Source organism: Oryx dammah, unplaced genomic scaffold (assembly GCF_014754425.2).
Source record: "Oryx dammah isolate SB20612 unplaced genomic scaffold, SCBI_Odam_1.1 HiC_scaffold_25, whole genome shotgun sequence".
NCBI classification, from domain to species: domain Eukaryota; kingdom Metazoa; phylum Chordata; class Mammalia; order Artiodactyla; family Bovidae; genus Oryx; species Oryx dammah.
In genome coordinates this window covers 40,017,009-40,038,867 of record NW_024070209.1, presented here as the reverse complement: position 1 = coordinate 40,038,867, position 21,859 = coordinate 40,017,009, and the positions used below count along the sequence as shown (strand labels likewise).

The 21,859-nt window shown below is 36.6% G+C and overlaps 1 protein-coding gene across 4 annotated transcripts in view; it reads right to left on the bottom strand.

The window, feature by feature from the left end:
* The window catches only part of VRK2 (VRK serine/threonine kinase 2), a 106,861-nt gene that overhangs the window by 60,666 nt on the left and 24,336 nt on the right, over positions 1-21,859 (bottom strand). For 3 of the 4 annotated variants that reach the window (XM_040224885.1, XM_040224883.1, XM_040224884.1), the window contains exons 3-7: positions 13,676-13,725; positions 12,853-12,922; positions 10,681-10,768; positions 9,369-9,474; positions 8,058-8,150 (exon numbers count right to left, since the gene is read on the bottom strand). In XM_040224885.1, coding sequence (XP_040080819.1) covers positions 8,058-8,150; positions 9,369-9,474; positions 10,681-10,768; positions 12,853-12,922; positions 13,676-13,725 — 407 coding nt within the window. Of the gene's footprint in view, positions 1-8,057; positions 8,151-9,368; positions 9,475-10,680; positions 10,769-12,852; positions 12,923-13,675; positions 13,726-21,016; positions 21,026-21,859 lie in introns of those variants that run through there. The other variant, XM_040224886.1, reaches the window with a different exon arrangement.

Sequence of the window (21,859 nt, the reverse complement as noted above, 5' to 3'; positions counted from 1 at the left end):
GGCACTCATTCAGATCTAGTCACTTAAATCTACTTCTCACTTCCACTGTACAGTCATAAGGGATTTGATTTAGGTCATACTTGAATGGTCTAGTGGATTTCCCACTTTCTCCAGATCAGTCTGAATATCAATAACCTCAGATATGCAGATGACACCATGCACTTATGGCAGAAAATGAAGAACTAAAGGGCCTCTTGATGAAAGTGAAAGAGGAGAGTGAAAAAGTTGGCTTAAAGCTCACCAGTCAGAAAACTAAGATCATGGCATCTGGTCCCATCACTTCATGGGAAATAGATGGGTAAACAGTGGAAACAGTGGCTATTTTTCTGGGCTCCAAAATCACTGCAGATGGTGACTACAGCCATAAAATTAAAAGACACTTACTCCTTAGAAGGAAAGTTATGACCAACCTAGATAGCATATTAAAAAGCAGAGACATTAGTTGGTCAACAAAGGTCCATCTGGTCAAGGCTATGGTTTCTCCAGTGGTCATGTATGGATGTGAGAGTTGGACTATAAAGAAAGTTGAATGCTGAAGAATTGATGCTTCTGAACTGTGGTTGTGGAGAAGACTCTTGAGAGTCCCTTGGACTGCAAGCAGATCCAACCAGTCCATCCTAAAGGAGATCAGTCCTGAGTATTCATTGGAAGGACTGATGTTGAAGCTGAAACTCCAATATTTTGGCCACCTGATGTGAACAGCTGACTCATATAAAAAGACCCTGATGCTGGAAAAGATTGAGGGCAGGAGGAGAAGGGGACAACAGAAGATGAGATGGTTGGATAGCACCACTGACTCAATGGACAGGGGTTTGGGTGGACTCTGGGAGTTGGTGATGGACATGGAGGCCTGGTGTGCTGTGGTTCATGGGGTCGCAGAGTCAGACTTGACTGAGCGACTGAACTGAACAGAACTGATAGGCAGCAGCAAAGACCCAGTGTCACCAAAAATAAATAAATAACCTACTATAACCTAAATAACCTTCAATATAACCACACGTCTACTATAGTGGCTTAAATTTTTACAACTAATGAAGCCCAAATGGTGGCATGTAATACAACAGCTGGAATTATCTACACTGCCTTTGGGAATATATTATGGCACAATCACTCTGGAAAACAATGTGGCTATTTCTTTTAAAGTCATACACACACTTCACATGGGGCTTCCCAGGTGGCACTGGTGGTAAAAAACCCAACTGCCAATGCAGGAGACTCAAGAGGCATAGGTTTGATCCCTGGATTGGGAAGATCCCCTGGAGGAGGGCATGGCAATCCACTCCAGTATCCTTGCCTGGAGAATCCCATGAACAGAAGAGCCTTCTGGGCTATGTTCCATAGGGTCACAGAGTTGGATACCACTGAAGCGATTTAGCACACATACACGCTCACATAATCTGAGAATTCCATGCCTAGTTATTTACCCAGAAGAAGTTAAAATACATAACCTATACAAAAACCTGTACGTAAATGTTTATATAGCTTCATTCATAACTGTCAAAAACTGGAAACAATACAAATATCTATCCAGAAGTAAACAGGAAAGAAACTGCAATAGTTTTCAGTGGACTACTACCTATCATTAAAGAGGAATAAACTACTAACGAACTACAGCATGGATCAACCTCAGAAATATGCCAAGTAAAGGAAACCAGACACAAAGAGTAAAAACCTATAAGTCTATTTATATGGCATCACTAAAAAAGTAAAAAAAAAAAAGGCAGAAATCATTGCCTCGGTGAGAGAAAGGGACTGACTGAGGATGATAGAAACGCTCTGTCTTGTGGTGCTGGTTATACAATTTACATGTGTAAATACACATCACACTATACATTTAAGAAGATGGATTCTATTGTTTGTAAATTATATTTCAATAAATCTAACCTTAAAAAAGCAGGCACACTTTTAAAGCCTTTTAATATATATTTCCAAATTGCACTTCCATTAACTTGATTTCATCTCCTACTCTCATTTAATTTACATTCCCACTGGCATTCTACAAGTGCCTGTACCCTCATCAGCCTGAATGTCATCAGATTATTATTTTAGACTTCTCCTATCTGCTAAGTTCTTTGAAATGTTGCCGCATTGTTTTGATTTGTACATCTCTCAGTTGTTAGTGATGGGGAACTTTTTTTCATCTATTTCTCAAACAGTTCTATTTCTTCAATGTTGTTCATTTTTTTAATCATTGTTTTAAGAAACTATTTGTTGTTTTTTATTTTATTAATTTTTTTAGAACTTGCTATATATCCTAAAGTTTATCTGTCATAAATACTTCTCAGCTTTTCATTTGCCTTTCCTTTTCCAATTTTTTAAAATATACAGACATCTTAAAATTTGAAATTTCTCCATATTTTCTAAGATTTTAGGGGTATTTTTATTAAGAAATTTCTCTCTTCATTTATAGTTCAGTTAAACACCCAGCTAAATGCTATTTTTTTAATACACTCCATTTTTTAACTTTTTAGATCTCTGCTGATGCATTGGCTGTTAGCGACATGTGGTTATAAATTTAAATCAATTAAAATTAAGCTTCCTCCCTAGGTTTCTTCTGGATGTACAGTTTCAGGTCTTCCATTTAAGTCTTTGAACAATTTTGAGCTTATTCTTGTATATGGTATAAGAGTCCAAGTCCACTCTTTTCCCACCACCATTTACTGATGAAACTATCTTTTCCCCACTGAATACTCTGGGCACCCTTGTCAAAGATTAACCGGTCACATATGCATTGCTCTCAATTCTGTCCCACTGCGCTGGGTCTGCCGTTATGCCAATAGTATACTGCTTTGATTACTAGAGCACAGCAATATAGTTTGAATCATGAAGCATAATGCCTCCAGATTTGTTCTTTCTCCAGAGTGCTTTGGCTTTTCAGGGTCTTTTTTGCCTCCATACATATTTGAGGACTGGGGTTTTATTTCTGTGAAAAGTATCACTGGACCTTTCGGAAGGATTGCACTGAATCTGCAGACTGCTTTGGGTTCAGTTCAGTTCAGTTCAGTTGCTCAGTTGTGTCAAACTCTGCGACCCCATGAACTGCAGCACGCCAGGCCTCCCTGTCCATCACCAATTCCCAGAGTTCACCCAAACGCATGTGCATGCTTTGGGTAGTACAGGTATTTTAACAATGTTAATTCTTCCAATCCATGAGCACTGGTTTTGGCAATGATTTTTTGCAACTGAAACCAAAGGCATAGGTAACAAAACCAAAAATATACAAGTAGGACTACATCAAACGAAAATGATCCCCACAGCCAAGGAAATCATCAACAAAATGAAAAGGCAACCGATGGGATGGGAGAGAATACCTGCAAACCACATATCTGCTAAGGGTTAACATCCAAAATATACACGAACCCATAAAACTCACTTGCAAGGCAAAATAACTCAATTAAAACACAGACAAGGGAACCTAGAGAGACAGTTTTTCCAAAGAAGACATACAAATGGCCAATAAGTGTACGAAAAACATTATTAATTATTAATAATCAAACATTATTAATTATCAGGGGAACGAAAAATCAAAATCATAATGAGACATCACCTCGTATCTGTTAGAAGGCTATCAGAGACAGCAAATGTTAGTGAGGATTTGGAGAAAAGGGAGCCCCTGTACAACTGTCGGTGGGAATGTAAACCTATACAGTCACTACGGAAAACAGTATGTGTGTGCATGCATGCGTGCTCAGTCATCTCTGATTCGTGCAACCCCATGGAATGCAGCCCACCAGGCTCCTTTGTCCATGGAATTTTCCAGGAAAGAATATTGGAGTGGACTGCCATTTCCTACTCCAAGAGATCTTCTAGACCCAGGATCAAACCTGCATCTCTTGAGTCTCCTGCATTGGCAGGCGGATTCTTTACCCACAGTGCCACCTGGGAAGCACGAAAACAGTATGGAGCATCTTCAGGAAAAAAAAACCAAACATTAAAAACTGAATTACTATATGATCCAGCAAACTACTTCTGGATATATATCCATAGGAAATGAAATCATTATCTTGAAGAAATACCTATTCCCCTGTAATTGCAGCATTATTAAAAGTAGCCAAGACATATAAATAACCTTAGTGTCTACTGATGGATAAATAAAGAAAATGTGCTATATATATGCACAATCAGTCATAAAAAGGATAGAAATATACCACTTGCAACAACATGGATGAACCCAGAGGACATAATGCTAAGTGAAACAAGTCAAGACACACTGAAAGACAATACTGCATGATCTCACTAACATGTGGCATACACAAAAAGTAACTTATAGAACCAGAGTGTAGAACAGTAGTGCCAAGGGCTGGTGGGGGAGGGAGCTGGAAGAAATGGAGAGATAGAGGTCAAAGAGTACAAACTTTTAGTTAGAAGATGAGTTAGGTTCTGGGGATCTGATGCCCAACATGGTAACTACTTCAAATTTGCTAAAACAGTACATCTTATGTATTCTCACCATAAAATAAAACAAAAAACAACTATGTGAAGTGATCAATGTGTTAATTTGATTAATCATTTCACAATACATACATATAATAAATCATCACTTTGCATACCTTAAAAAATTCATGTTGTGCAACTTAAACATATGCAATTTTTGTCAATTAAACCTCAATAAAGCTGGGGAATACCAGACCACCTGACCTGCCTCTTAAGAAACCAATAGGCAGGTCAGGAAGCAACAGTTAGAACTGGACATGGAACAACAGACTGGTTCCAAATAGGAAAAGGAGTACGTCAAGGCTGTATATTGTCACCCTGCTTATTTAACCTATATGCAGAGTACATCATGAGAAACGCTGGGCTGGAGGAAGCACAAGCTGGAATCAGATTGCCGGGAGAAATATCAATGACCTCAGACATGCAGATGACACCACCCTTATGGCAGAAAGTGAAGAGGAACTAAAAAGCCTCTTGATGAAAGTAAAAGAGGAGAGTGAAAAAGTTGGCTTAAAGCTCAACATTCAGAAAACGAAGATCATGGCATCCGATCCCATCACTTCATGGCAAATAGATGGGAAACAGTGGAAACAGTGTCAGACTTTTTTGGGGGGGGCTCCAAAATCACCATGGATGGTGACTGCAACCATGAAATTAAAAGACGCTTACTCCTTGGAAGGAAAGTTACGACCAACCTAGATAGCATATTCAAAAGCAGAGACATTACTTTGCCAACTAAGGTCTGTCTAGTCAAGGCTATGGTTTCTCCAGTGGTCATGTATGGATGTGAGAGTTGGACTGTGAAGAAAGCTGAGCACCGAAGAATTGGTGCTTTTGAAGTGTGGTGTTGGAGAAGACTCTTGAGAGTCCCTTGGACTGCAAGGAGATCCAACCAGTCCATTCTAAAGGAGATCAGTCCTGGGTGTTCATTGGAAGGATTGATGCTGAAGCTGAAACTTCAATACTTTGGCCACCTCATGCAAAGAGTTGACTCCTTGGAGAAGACCCTGATGCTGGGAGGGATTGGAGACAGGAGGAGAAGGGGACGACAGAGGATGAGATGGCTGGATGGTATCACTGACTCGATGGACATGAGTTTGAGTAAACTCCAGGAGTTGGTGATGGACAGGGAGGCCTGGCGTGCTGCAATTCATGGGGTCGCAAAGAGTCAGACACGACTGAGCGACTGAACTGAACTGAACTAACTGAAGGCTGAGGAACAAAGTAAGATGAAAAATATCACTAATTACAATTAAGTTAAATTTTAAATTAAGTTCTTCAGTCACAGTAGTTATACTATTTCAGAATATTTTTAGAGCAGTTTCAAATTCAATTTTACTAAATTTATAGCAAGGTAGGTAAAACTGAGCAGCAAGTTACAGTAAGTTCTCACAAAGCATTCTTCCCTCCTCCCAAATCAACATCCCACACCACAGTATCACATCCATTACAATGGATGAATCTACAGTGATGCAACATTATCACTAAAAGTCTATAATTTGCATTAGGACTCACTTTTGGTGGGAATATGCTATGAGTTTTGACAAATGTAAAATGACATCTATCCATGATTGTTTTGCTTCCCTAAAGTCCTCTGTACTCCACCTGTTCATCCCTCCCTTCCCTCTAACTCTTGGCAATCACTGACCTTTTTGGTGTCTTCATAGATTTGCCTTTTCTAAAAGCTAAATAATTTGAATTACACAGATTTTCAGTTAGTAATACACATGTAAGCTTCCTTCATGCCTTTTCATGTCTTAACTGCTCATTTCTTTTTAACACCAAGTAATACTGAATTGTCTGGATGAACTAGTTTATTTATCTATTAAAGGACATCTTGGTTGCTTCAAGTTTTGGCAACTATGACTAAAGCTGCTATAAACATCTGTGTGTAGGAATTTGTGTGGATATAAGTTTTCAACTTCTTTGTGTAAATACCAATGAATTCAACTGCCAGATCATATGTTATAACATGTTCAGTTTTGTAAGAAACTGCCAAATTGTCTTCCACAGTGGCCATCCCACCAGCAGTGAATGAGAGCTCCTGCTGCCCCATGTCCTCATCAGCACTGACATTGTACTACCCACATTTCAAGTGCTTAATAGCCCATGTGGTTAATGGCTACCACACTGAACAGTAACATATAGGATATTTCCATCTTCACAGAAAGTTATAGTGGGAAAGTAGCTCTATTAAAAACTTAATTGTTTATACAGTGGAAGAGGAACTAAGGTGACAGCTTCTATTTTTCTCTGGATAAACCCATCCGTTCTCTCATTTAATTTTGTTAGTTCTTTGTTTATACTTGCTCAAAAGTTTAAATCCTGACCCAGCTACTATGTGACCATTAACAAATTACTTAATACCCCCCACCAAGTAGATGAAGCACAAGCTGGAATCAAGATTGCTGGAAGAAATATCAATAACCTCAGATATGCAGATGACACCACACTTATGGCAGAAAGTGAAGAAGAACTAAAGAGCCTCTTGATGAAAGTGAAAGAGGACAGTTAAAAAGTTGGCTTAAAGCTCAACATTCAAAAAACTAAGATCATGGCATCTGGTCCCATCACTTCATGGCAAATAGATGAGGAAACAATGGAAACACTGACAGACTTTATTTCCTTGGGCTCCAAAATCACTGCCGATGGTGACTGCAGCCATGCAACTAAAAGACACTTTCTCCTTGGAAGAAAAGCTATGCAGCCTAGTTGGTATACTAAAAAGCAAAGACACTATTTTGCGAAGAAAGGTCCATCTAGTCAAAGATATGGTTTTTCCAGTAGTCATGTACAGATGTGAGAGTTGGACTATAAGAAAGCTGAGCACTGAAGAACTGATACTTTTGAACTGTGGTGTTGGAGAAGACACTTGAGAGTTTCTTGGACTGCAAAAGGATCAAACCAGTCAATCCTAAAGGAAATTAGTCCTGATATTCATTGGAAGGACTGATGCTGAAGCTGAAACTCCAATCCTTTGGCCACCTGATGCGAAGAACTGACTCACTGGAAAAGACCCTGATGCTGGGAAAGATTGAAGGCAGGAGAAGGGGACAACAGAGGATGAGACAGTTGGATGGCATCACCGACTTGAAGGACATGAGCTTGAGTAAGCTCTGGGAATTGGTGATGGACAGGGAAGCCTGGCATGCTGCAGTCCATCAGGTCACAAAAAGTTGGACACGACTGAGTGACTGAACTGAACTGAACCAAATCTCAGTTTCCTCATATTATTTCAAAAGGTGAAAGTTGTTCAGTTGTGTCTGACTCTTTGCAACCCCACTGACTAGCCTGCCAGGCTCCTCTGTCAATGGAATTCTCCAGGCAAGAATACTGGAGTGGGTTGCCATTTCCTTCTCCATGGGATCTTCCCAACCCAGGGATTGAAGCTAAAATCTTCTGCACTGCAGGCAGATTCTTTACCATTTGGGCCACCAGGGAAGCCCTACTTATTAGTTTAGTGCATTAAATTAGATAAGCAAGATAAGATAAATTATAACACTCATCATGTTAAGTCCTCATTTGCAAACTCTTCCCAGTTAGGAGTTTGTTTTCTGAATGTCTGTCTCAGTACAGTACTTTGAGGATCCTTACTGAAGGCAACAGCTCAATACTGTATTTACCCGATCTGGATTTCTGTAACCCAAGAGTAGATTCGCTGCTTTTATATCACCGTGAACATATTCATTTTCATGTATATATTCCAGTACATCCAACTGTGGAAAGAAATATATACAGTTATATTGATGTCAATTTAGAACTCATGATCAACCTGAACATTTTGAATAGAAAATAACACATTTTTTTTTCATATTAACAATTACAAAGTGATGTATTTCCCAACTGTGCATTTATCTATTCTAAAATTATCACATGTTCCGGTCATGCATCCTGGGGAGAAGTTGCATAAAAGGATTCTTGAACACCAAATGTTTTAATGTTTTAAGGGCACCTCTGATGGAAAGGAAGTCAAGACTCAGCAATACCTGTGCTACACTCCCGACAGTCTAATGCCCAAATCTTCTGTCCAAAGAGGAGAAACATGGCAAAATCAGAGGATTGAAGTATAATAATGACGCCCACTCAGCAACTCCTCACTCAAGCAATAATTATTAAGTAAGTTTTGAGGCCCCCCAGAACAAAACACCATGTCCATTACCACAGAGAAAGCCATTCTCCCTCTGTAGAGCAACAGAAAACATCTATGCTTCCTCTCTGAAGCCCTTGAGACTTGCATGTTACCTACACCTAGTGCTCAAAAAACATCTGCTGGCTGGCTAGAGGATGAATGGGAAAATTAATGAATTCTATTTGCCACATCCCAACCTGGCAGGATTAGTCGCATTCTATCTAAAATGGAAAAAATAAAATGAAGCTTAGGCAAATCAAACACCAACAAGATAAGACAAATATGTGGTATAAACAAAATGTGTGCATGGGTGCTAGTAAGATTTCATTGCTTCTTATTTGGCAAAGTATATATTGATATTATTCACTGTCACATTAATGACTGCCACCATCCCAAACTCATAATAAAAACTTTATAGTACTCCCTTATCACATGTGTAGTATGGAAAATAATATATTTTGCCATACTTTGCATTGTCATAAAAATAACTGACAAAACAGAGGTTATTCTTATAGCAATGCAAGCTTGTCCTGGTATGTAAAACAAAGCTGTGAGGGGGGAAAAAAAAAATCAGACAGTAGAACCAAAGCCTAATTGAGTTTGTAGTGCCAAACACAGCACATTCTGTCACTTACAGAGCCCACTGTTATCAATTTCACCAAAATAGCATCTACTCTCAATAACTGACATTTCTAGGGCAATAATCCTTCATTCTCTGATAATTCTACAAAGGGCAACAATTTGTATGTTGTAACAAGTAAATAATCTGAAACTGGAGCATGGGAAATAAGTCATTCTTTCTTACCATTCGGATACCTAGCTGCAAGACAGTTGACTTTTTAAAAGTACCATTCTGGTCTGAGATCTTCTGCAAATCTATTCCCAGTCTTTCCATTACCATAAATCTGTAACTATAAGAAGGAGAAGTCAAAAGGAGATGTTAAAACGGCAATGCAGAAACTGTCCATTTACGAATTTGAAACAATGGAAAAATGCCCCCAACCTAACAGTCAAGAATTATCCAATCTGAACTAACTGAGAATGAATGTATATTAATAATCTTGGCCTTTTGCAGAAACACATTACTAAGTATTTACTTTGCAGATAGTTTCCGAGTAGAAGAGCAAGCTGTGCTGAGCCACTTACATGGTCTTAGATCATGAAAAGGAGTCTTTCTAAATTAGTCTTGAACTTAATTTATTTTGATTCTACTACCTTCTTGACATATGGCCTTGAGCAAATTATTTTCTCATACAGAATATTTCCTTTACATTTGTTTCTTGATCTTATAAAATCATATTTACTTTCTCTATACATTTATAAACGTGTTTTTTTAATGCACTTCTCCCTTTTCTTTTCTGTTTGAGACCTCCTCCTCTTCTTCACTTCCCTTCACTTACATACTCACATCAGCCCCTGTTCTCTATCTATGTAGCCACACACAAAGGCATATAGAAATTTTTACATCTGTTTTACAAAAATGTGATCTTCTTATAAGAACTTTTTTGCCTCACACTTTTTTCAATAATACCTCATTGAAATCCTTCCAAATCAACTGGTAGTGCTCTAATTGATTTCTTTAATGGGCTGCATAGTATTATATGGTATGGATGTACCACTAAGAAATGGGAAATGATGGGATATAACTTCTAAAATAAGATTATATAAGGACTGTGACTTTCTTCTTGGATGCATACTCTTGTGTGTGCTCTTTGTCCTCTCTTTCAATTACTGGAAGCTGGCTGCTATGTCTTTTTGACACTCAAGCAGCCAACAGAGAGACCTACATAGTGAGGAAGTGAGGTCTGCCAACAATCATGAGTGAATTTAGAATCAGATCTTCTTAGGCCTGCCAATAGCCACATGAGTGAGCTTCCTCAGTCAAGATAACTATAGCCAGAAGACATCTGACTACATCCTCATGAGAAGTCCTGAGCCAGAACTATCTAGGAAAGCCATTTTTACATAGATAACTGACCCACAGAAACTAAGATAATATTAGTTTGTCATTATAAGCCTCTACATTTTAGGTAACTAGCTATATAGCTACAAATAACTAACAGACCACATAAGAAATAGTTACAGGACAATATCTGATTATAGTAATTCCATTTTACCTTTTTCCCTTGAATTCAGTAATGCCAGATCCATAAAACAGAGGAATTCCCAAATAATCAAGCTTTTTGAGTTCTATCCATTTTTTGACTGTAAAGACAAATTTAACAGGAAAAAAAATATATTTTTTGGAAAGGTATTTCTTACATTTGTGTAGATGCTTAAACTTATTTAGCTAACAAATAGAAATTAGACCTTCCTAAAAATATTTTTTTAAATCAAATATATCTAGCTAACAGTTTCAAATTATATTTATTGCAATAATTAACAGATAATATTAAATACATAATACAGATTTCTAACATTTAAAAAGTAATAATCACTATACTCAATACTCTAATAATCTATATGGAAAAGTAATCTAAAGAAAGTACAGAAGAAACTAATACAATATTGTGTAATAACTATATTCCAAAAAAATAATAAATAAATAGAATATGCAACAAAAACAAAAATAGTCATAGTCATAAAATTCACTGATATCATCTATTGCTTCTCACCCTTTTAGCTAAGATCAAGTATAGTATGGGGGCTTCTCAGGTGGGACAATGGTAAGGAATCTGTCTGCAATGCAGGAGACACAAGAGACACAGGTTCGATCCCTGAGTCAGGAAGATCCCCTGGAGCAGAAAATGGCAACCCACTACAGTATTCATGCCTGAAAAATTCCATGGACAAAGGAGCTTGGTGGGCTAGTCCATGGGGTTCTCAGTTGGACACGACTGAGTAACTGAGGACACCATATTTATCCAAATGTTTCTATCCATTAACAAAATTTATTCCCCGATAGGCTTGTTAAATTTTTAAATAAAAAAAAATATGATAACTACCAAAGGAGCAGTAGAAAGACAGCTTTTTCTTTCTTATTACTAAAAACCTAAAACCAGAGTAGCAAAAAAAAAAAAAGAAATGGGGCTTCACTGGTCACTCAGTGGGAAAGAATCCACTTGCCAGTGCAGCAGACATAGGTTCAATCCCTGGTCCGGGAAGACTGCACATTATCGCAGAGCAACTGAGCCCCTGCCTCACAACTACTGAGCCCATGCACCACAGAGCTTATGTTCAGCAACAAGAGAAACCACCATAATGAGCAGCCTGTGCTGTGCACCGCAAATAGAGATAGCCCCCACTCACTACAACTAGAGAAAAGCCCAAGCAGCAACAAAGACCTGGCAGAGCCAAAGTAAGATTTTTTTTGAAAATAGAAAGTGGTCAGGAGAATCATCTTACTCTGAAACTATATTGTACAGAAACTATTTTGATTAAATTTTGTTTTAAAAAAAAAAACAAATTCACTTAAATAATCAGGCAGCTTATTTAATTTTTCACTTTTCTACTAAATATGCTTAATGTTTAAGACAGCTCTACTGATAAACAATGAAGTTTAATGGATTCTATTTGTCACTATGACATAGTTTAAGCAGTTAGTAAAGACTACAGTCTTGATGTTCAGAAGGTTTTATTAAAGAAAACAAAGTTAATTATTGAGGTGAGACTCATCATTCTTTTTCCTAAACATAATGTAAATGACCTTGATTATATAGGTATTACTCATATCAATTTCCTTCAAGCTTTACAAAACCATCTGTATCATATCGTTTTTACAAAATGCTTTTATTCTTCTTAGCCTTGCTCATATTTATTTCATAGTCTAATCCTCTAACTGGTAGTTCTTACATCTGATATTCAGCTCCAATTAATTTCCCAACATACAAATTTTCAACATTTTTAACTTATTTTCTAAATCATCTTAATGTTTATAATCATTTTCATATGGTTTGGCCTAATCTATTCTATGGTCATTCCTTTAATTTATAATCTACTGCCCATTTTAATGTCTTTTCTTTATATCCTTTCTCTCCAAATGGTTTTTTGCAAAAGAAATAATTTCATCCTATCTTTTACACCTGAAGAACTCTCGGTGGCTTCAATCAACAATCCAATATTTTATGTAAGGTAACAAATAACTTCGATTTGAAATATATAACCCATTATGTACATAATATCACTATTTATATACCTCTGTCATTTTTACATAACAATTAACTGATCATTTTACAATAAAAATTTCCAATTGAAAAAAAATTTCCATAAGGCCAGAAAAAGACAAAAATATTAACTCCCCCTTAGCAAACATACATATGGAAGTAGCTTACTTTACTTATTTTACTTACTACAGTCTTTTTTTGCTGCTCTTTGATAAAATTTAAGTTCTGAAAATAATGGGCCATTTTCTTGATATTCCTATAAAAGAAAAGAACAACTGATCTTATTAGAAAAAAAATTTTAAAGATGGAATTGGTATTTCAAATGTGAAAATACGAGTATACATATATAATAAATAATAGTACCTGAATCATAAAAATCTCAAGATTTTCTCACTAAATAAAGAATCTCATTTTTAACATTTTGTAATGCTATCACTATACAGTCTTACACATGAAAGCAGTCTTCTTATGGAAAGAACTTACTAAAAACACAGAATTGTACATATACACAGACACTCGTGTACTAACACGCAAAACAGGGTGGATACACTGCAAACTACCTTGGTGGTTCATTCATACATGATACTTTTACTGAGTTTCTCCTATATTTCATTAATTATACTAGGCACAGGGGATGCAATCACAAATAAAACCTCATTCCTGCCATTATGGACTTCACCATCTAGAACAGAGAGGAAAAGAGGAGAAGATAGATATCTAGATAAGATACAAGGATGATAAATGTCAATGAAGAACAAAATTCCCTAGTCTTTAAATTTTTATAATGTAAAATAAATTTTTTATAATGTATAAAATTTTTTATAATTTTTTATAATTAAAAAATTTTTTATAATATAAAATAAAAATTTTTATAATGTAAAAATAATGTTTGTTGTGTTGATCATAAAATCATGAAGACTAAGATGAAAAACATTTTTACAAAAATGAAATAAAGCAGAAATTAAAAAGTCAAATGTATGTGAAACATAAATTTAAGAGCAATACTTACCACTTTTATTACATGTCTTGCATCTTTATCTGGTTTATTTGTGGGGACAGCTGCAAAACAAAGACAGTGAGGGAAAAAAAATTGTTGTTTCCAATTCCTGATTGTTTACTACGTCCCAGACACTGTGCTAAGAACCTCTTATGGTACCACCTCTGTTTTATACAAGATCCTTCTTAAGGTTTAACAAGTTGAATAATCTGCTCACTAAGTAGCAGACTGGGGACTGAAATTCAAATCCGACACCATAGCCTACACTCTTTACCATAAACCATATTCAAATATGCAAACATGAAAACCAGTAGCTTATATTGATCATACAGATCCAAATGCAGGGGAAACTATTTTCTAGACATATATCATTAAACCCCAAAATGATATACAGTACAATCTATTCACTCCATTTTGCTAAATTAAAATCTATAATTCAAAGTGAAAACTGATTCATTTTAAGTAAAAACTTCAAAACAACTTTTACTTGGCAAAATTCTAGAGTAAATCAAGTTTGAAAGAGAATAAAGCCTTTAAAAAGAATCATCTCTTGAACCTAGCAATCAACTATTCCTAAATTAAAGAGTATGTATCTCATTATATAAGCTCATTTCAATTTCAAGTTATCTTACTTCATCTTATTACCATTTGCATTTTAGATATAGTAATCCAACTTATGAAAAGTTCACTGTTGAAATTCTTAAACCAAATCAATCATTTCATCTACATTATCTAAGTTAAAAGATTATTTTGTTTTCAAATCTTGATAAGAGAAGTTGACACATATATTTATTTGTATTGTGAAGGTTTAGAATTTTGTCATTCATTTATTTACTCTTCATTGATCCCTTTATTCATTCAACTAACAAATATTTATCAAGAGGCTAGCATATTAGGAAAGTAAAGAAAAAGAGGTCAAACTATTAAAAACTTAGATTGAGAATAAGATTAAATTTTTCAGGTGAATTTTCAGTGAATTTACCAAAATGCTATGTCCTCTCATTACTATTAACATTACCCCTTTCTCCTACCTATCACCTTGTCTTTTCTCTATTGTATTACTTAATAGATGCAAAAAAATGTTAGAAATTTACTAAAGTATATAAATTCTTTCACAATTTAGCCAACTCATGAACAATTTTCTTAATCAATCTCCAAAAACGTTGATGTTAGCAATGCTATTAGTCAGTTGAAGAAATCACTTCAATTTTAGTTAAATTGTGAAGCCAGACTCTTCACAGTAACAAAGAAACTAAACTTATTTATTTCTTTATTCACATAAAAGTCATCAAAATTTCACCCATGCAGTAGTCTCAAGGGAACCACAGGAAAAATGAATTATCCATACCTAGGAAACAAAATACTGAAGAAAGTCTATAAAGGGGTCCAGTCCTAGTACAGAAGTAAAGATGAGGAAACCCCTTCCTCCTCCCATCCTATGGCAAGCTATTTTTACCAGTATGGTACCCAAGTGTGAAGAGAAGTAATTCTGCCCTAACCTTGGTCCACTCAATACAGTAATGGACACTAGGCGATGGTCTTTAAAACAAGACCAGGAGCTGACTGTGGCTCAGATCATGAACTCCTTATTGCCAAGTTCAGACTGAAATTGAAGAAAGAAGGGAAAACTACTAGACTATTCAGGTATGACCTAAATCAAAACCCTTATGATTATACAGTGAATGTGAGAAATAGATTTAAGGGACTAGATCTGATAGATAGAGTTCCTAATGAACTATGGACTGAGGTTTGTGACAGTCTATAGGAGACAGGGATCAAGACCATCTCCATGGAAAGAAATGCAAAAAAGCAAAATGGCTGTCTGGGGAGGCCTTACAAATAGCTGTGAAAAGAAGAGAAGCGAAAAGCCAAGGAGAAAAGGAAAGATATAAGTATCTGAATGCAGAGTTCCACAGAATAGCAAGGAGAGATAAGAAAGCCTTCCTCAGGGATCAATGCAAAGAAATAGAGGAAAACAACAGAATGGGAAAGACTAGAGATCTCTTCAAGAAAATTAGACATACCAAGGGAATATTTCATGCAAAGATGGGCTCAATAAAGGATAGAAATGGTATGGACCTAACAGAAGAGAAGATATTAAGAAGAGGTGGCAAGAATACACAGAAGAACTGTACAAAAAAGGTCTTCATGACCAAGATAATCATGATGGTATGATCACTCACCTAGAGCCAGACATCCTGGAGTGGGAAGTCAAGTAGGCCTTAGAAAGCATCACTATGAACAAAACTAGTGGAGGTGATGGAATTCCAGTGGAGCTATTTCAAATCCTGAAAGATGATGCTGTGAAAGTGCTGCACTCAATATGCCAGCAAATTTGGACAACTCAGCAGCGGCCACAGGACTGGAAAAGGTCAGTTTTCATTCCAGTCCCAAAGAAAGGCAATGCCAAAGAATGCTCAAACTATCGCACAGTTGCACTCATCTCAGTTCAGTTCAGTTCAGTCGCTCAGTCGTGTCCGATTCTTTGCGACCCCATGAATCGCAGCATGCCAGGCCTCCCTGTCCATCACCAACTCCCGGAGTTCACTCAAACTCACGTCCATCAAGCACTCATCACACGCTAGTAAAGTAATGCTCAAAATTCTCCAAGCCAGGTTTCAGCAATACATAAACCGTGAACTTCCAGATGTTCAAGCTGGTTTTAGAAATGGTAGAGGAACCAGAGATCAAATTGCCAACATCTGCTGGATCATGGAAAAAGCAAGAGAGTTCCAGAAAAACATCTATTTGACTATGCCAAACTGTTGACTGTGTGGATCATAATAAACTGTGGAAAGTTCTGAAAGAGATGGGAATACCAGACCACCTGACCTGCCTCTTAAGAAACCTATATGCAGGTCAGGAAGCAAGAGTTAGAACTGAACATGGAACAACAGACTGGTTCCAAATAGGAAAAGGAGTACATCAAGGCTGTGTATTGTCATCCTGCTTATTTAACTTATATGCAGAGTACATCATGAGAAATGCTTGGATGGAAGAAGCACAAGCTGGAATTAAGATTGCCGGGAGAAATATCAATAACCTCAGATGTGCAGATGACACCACCCGTATGGCAGAAAGTGAAGAGGAACTAAAAAGCCTCTTGATCAAAGTGAAAGAGGAGAGTGAAAAAGCTGGCTTAAAGCTCAACATTCGGAAAACTAAGATCATGGCAACTGGTCCCATCACTTCATGGGAAATAAATGGGGAAACAGTGTCAGACTTTATTTTGGGGGGTTCCAAAATCACTGTAGATGGTGACTGCAACTATGAAACTAAAAGATGCTTACTCCTTGGAAGGCAAGTTATGCCCAACCTAGATAGCATATTCAAAAGCAGAGACATTACTTTTCCAACAAAGGTCCATCTAGTCAAGGCTATGGTTTTTCCAGTAGTCATATATGGATGTGACAGTTAAGACTGTGAAGAAAGCTGAGCGCTGAAGAATTGATGCTTTTGTGTTTTTTTTCTTTAGATATGTTACTGAACTGTGGTGTTGGAGAAGACTCTTTAGAGTCCCTTGGACTGCAAGGAGATCCACCCAGTCCATTCTAAAGGAGATCGGTCCTGGGTGTTCTTTGGAAGAACTGATGCTAAAGTTGAAACTTCAATACTTTGGCCACCTCATGTGAAGAGCTGACTCATTGGAAAAGACCCTGATGCTGGGAGGGATTGAGGGCAGGAAGAGAAGGGAACGACCGAGGATGAGATGGCTGGATGGCATCACTGACTCGATGGACTTGAGTTTGAGTGAACTCTGGGAGATGGTGATGGACAGGGAGGTGTGGCGTGCTGCATTCATGGGGTCGCAAAGAGTCAGACACGACTGAGCGACTGAACTGAACTGAATGGTCTTTGCTTCCTGAGGTAGAAGCTGGTAGAAACTCCCTGCTTCTATTCTGAAAGCAAGTGGCCAGAACAGCAGAACATAAGAAACATAAAAGCCCAAAAGGAAACTGAGAGTTTTAATTCGATATGTAACATTACATTGTAAGTGGGGGAAAAAATATCCAACCAGTCCAATGTCTTACTCTTTGCTGATTTCAATCCGTATACCTTTACCACTTTATAATCTGAATCTTCTCTTCATATGATTTCACATGAACATAATCATGTGTTGAAATAACACTTGAATAATCCCCACACTTGTCATTTGATAGCTATACAATATTCTCTATAAACTTCCAAGTCAGATTATATCGGAGGGCCTAAATTCAAAATCAATTGACCAGAAGGCTGATGGAGATGGACAGTGAACAAATAAATTGTCCTAGTGATCAAGGAGGTCTCGTTACAATAATCAGTTAATTAATTAAACAATTCTACCGTTAACCAAAACACATTCTAGGTAGTGAAATTAAATAATGACAGAAAACAGACAAAGTTATCTGCTTTCATAGTCTAATGGAGAAATCAGACATTCATCAAATACTCATACAAAAGTGTAAAACCAATTAACATAAGTGTTACAGGGAGAGGAAGATGGCACAATGAGGTAGATGGTGTAATTTAACTTATATAAAAGGGAACGCTTGTACAAGCATAGTTGGAGAGATAGTAAAGGGCAAGATCAAAATCTAGCTAAGAATTTCTGTCCATAAAAAGTTTTAAAAGCTTGAGGTGTCGTTTAGGACAGAAGTGAAGTGAAGTTGCTCAGTCGTGTCCGACTCTTTGCAACCCCGTGGACTACTGTAGTCTTCCAGGCTCCTCCATCTGTGGGATTCTCCAGGCAAGAATACTGGAGTGGGTTGCCCTTTCCCTTCTCCAGGGGATCTTCCCGACCTAGGGATCGAACCCGGGTCTCCCACATTGCAGGCAGATGCTTTAACCTTTGAGCCACCAGGGAAGCCCAGGAAACACATAATTAGATTTGCATCCTGAAGAGATCAATACACTATAGTGTGGAGAGCAGACTGAAGGGGAACCAGAGTAGATACACACAGATCAGTAAGGATTTACTTTTGATAGATTAGAAAAGGGAGGACTGTAGATTAAAGTATCAATGGCAGATAAAGAAAAGTAAGCAGATTTCAGAGATTTCACAAGGTGAAACTGATAGGACTTGATCATGGAGGGAAAGGTATACAGTTTAGTAGGTTACAGCTGACAGCTATTGGAAGTTGAGAAGAATGATCAAGCATGGACAGTGATAGTATTGAAAGTAGTCACCTAACAACAAAGAAACAAAGATACATAAAGCAAAAATCAGAATAAGGGGACAACAAGAGAAAATTTTTAAAAATATAATCATAGTGAGACATATTAATGTTTCTCTGAGAAAATTTTATCAAGTGCTGAAACTATAAGGAGCATGTTGAATGATGTCATTAATAATTTAAATATAGATTTCTACTTATATTAATTTATATTAATCTTTTATCTATCCTCTTTGTGAATTGTAACTTGTATCATTAAAAATATTCATCTTTGTTTCATTTAAAAATAAATAAAATTTAGTTTAAAAAAAAGTAGTTTCACATCCTCATTTAAATTTCTGAAGAGGTGTCTGATGACCTGAAAAGGCATGCATTGTACACATACATGGTATTTGCCTTCCTAGCATCTCTTTTCTATCCATTGGAAACTTTCTCTGATTTTTCCTTTGAGGAACCCAACCTCAAACTATCTATGTAGACCTAGAAGGGCTGCGATCATAGTGTATCCTCCCTTACGTTCCAGAGTTGGGCACATGACCAAGCCTGGCGATCTGCAATGTACAAGCCCACGGGCCACCAAAACTAGTTCAGAAAGAGTAAAGTGCTCAACTAGGTAGAAAAGTCTTCCCTAGCAGTTGATGTAACTAAGCAACACAAGACAGATGATAAACTTTTAGGATACCAAAATCTTAGAAATATCAGTGATCACTTTTCTCTGGTAAATGGAAAATAAAGCCTGAAAATAAAATCCAGAGCTGAGAAAAGTAGGGTTAAGGCAGAAAGAGAGAAAAGAGCCCTAGAGATACTGCATAAGCCCTGGAGTCACTCATACCTAAAGCCAAAAATGTCCTGTACTTCTCACTTACAAGAGTTAATAAACCTCCCTTTTGATTGAATTCATTTGAGATTCTGAAATTGGCAACCAAAGACTTACACAGACTGCAACAATTGAGTGTTCCATATGTAAGATTATTTTAAAGGTACTGTGTCATAGTTTAATGGACAGCATCAGGCATTACATATAAAGCAGATCTTCAGTTCAGTTCAGTGACTCAGTCGTATCCCACTCTTTGCGACCCCATGAATCGCAGCACGCCAGGCCTCCCTGTCCATCTTCAACTCCCAGAGTTCACTCAAACTTTCATCCATAAAGTAGATCTTACATAAACAAAAATAACAATTCATGAGGAAGATAATTATGAACTTTCAAGCATCTAATAGAGACTTAGGGTTTCCCAGGTGGTGCTAATGGTAAAAAAGCTGCTTGCCAATGCAGGAGACATCAGAGACACGAGTTCAATCCCTGGGTCAGAAAGATTCCCTGGAGGCAGGCATGGCCACTCTCTCCAGTACTCTCACCTGGAGAATTCCATGGACAGAGGAGCCTGGTGGGCCACAGTACACAGGGCTACAAAGTATCCAACACGACTGGAGCAGCTTAGCAGCACACACAGGGGAGACTTAATATACATATATAAAATTATGACGTACATTATAATCCACAACATCTTTGATTTTTTTAAATGTCAATAATAATAATAAATTTGAGTAGATTAAGCTCATCAGCTAAAGAAAGAAACTTTAAGGTTGTCAAAAAATAAATAAATGTATACTATTTATAAGACAACTAAAACCTAGTGATGCAGAGAAACAAAATAAAAAGAAACTAATTAGCTGAAATTAGCTGAAAGAAAGCTGGAAAAATCAGGGAAGATTTTAATACAATTTCATAATGTATAGGCAACCAACAAGAATAAATTGAAACAATACAATTAACAGTTTTTATCTAAAGGCTACATTAAAAAAAAAAAAGAATATATTTTCTTTTCAACCTGACATAAAACATTTTTTAACTGCCCATACTTTACCAAGAAAGCAGGCTTCATCACCAATCAAAAGATAGGGTGATTGAATGGATAAAAAAAAAATAAAAAGGACCCACCTATATGAGAATCATCTACAAGAGATTTGTTTCTGATTCAAAGACACAAGATTGAAAGTGAAGGGGTGGAAAAAGATGTTCTATGTACATGGAAACCAAAGAAAGCAAAGGAAACTACACTTATGTCAAACAAAATATATTTTAAACGAAAAACTATAACAAGAAACAAGTAAGATCATTATATAATGATAAAGGGATCACTTCATCAAGAGGATATCACAGTTGTAAATATCTATGTACCCAAGATAGGTGAACCTAAATATGTCTAGCAAATATTAACAGATCTAAAGGGGGGAATAGCAATAAAATAGTATAGGGCTTTAATACCCTACTTTCCACAATGGATAGATCACCCAGATAGGAAATCAATGGGGAAATAATGGATGTAAACTAAACATTATATAAGAGAAATCTGACAGACATACACAGAAGAGTCCAACAACAGCAGCAGAATACATTCTTCTTAAGTACACAGGAAAGGTATTTTCAGGCTAGATCATGTTAGGTGATGAAGCAAGTTGTAACAAACTTAAGAAAAATGAAATCATATAAAATATTATCAAGTGCCTTTTTGGACCACAATGATACAAAACTAGATATAGATTACAAGAGAAAAACTAGCAAATTCACAAATATATGGAAACTGGAGCAATATACTCTTGAACAATCATGGGCTCAAAGAAGAACTTTTCAAAAATCAAGAATAACTTGAGACAAATGAAAATGGAAACAAAACATATCGGTACTTGTGGGTTACAGTTCTAAGAAGGAATTTTGTAACAATAAAGTTTTATACTATGAAAAATGAAAAATCCAATATATTTCTAACTTTACATATCAAAGAACTAAAAAAAGGAAGCTCAACATTAGTAGAAAAAGGAAATAAAGACCAAAATGGAAATAAATGAAACAGAACTAGAAAGACAATGGAAAAGATCAATTCAGACAAAGACTACATGAAAATTACAGACCAGTATCTCTGATTAACATACATGCAAAAATATTCAACAAATCATTAGCAAACTGAATTCAACAGTACATTAAAGAATCATACACCATGATCAAGTGGGATTTATTTTGGGGATCCAAGGATGGTTC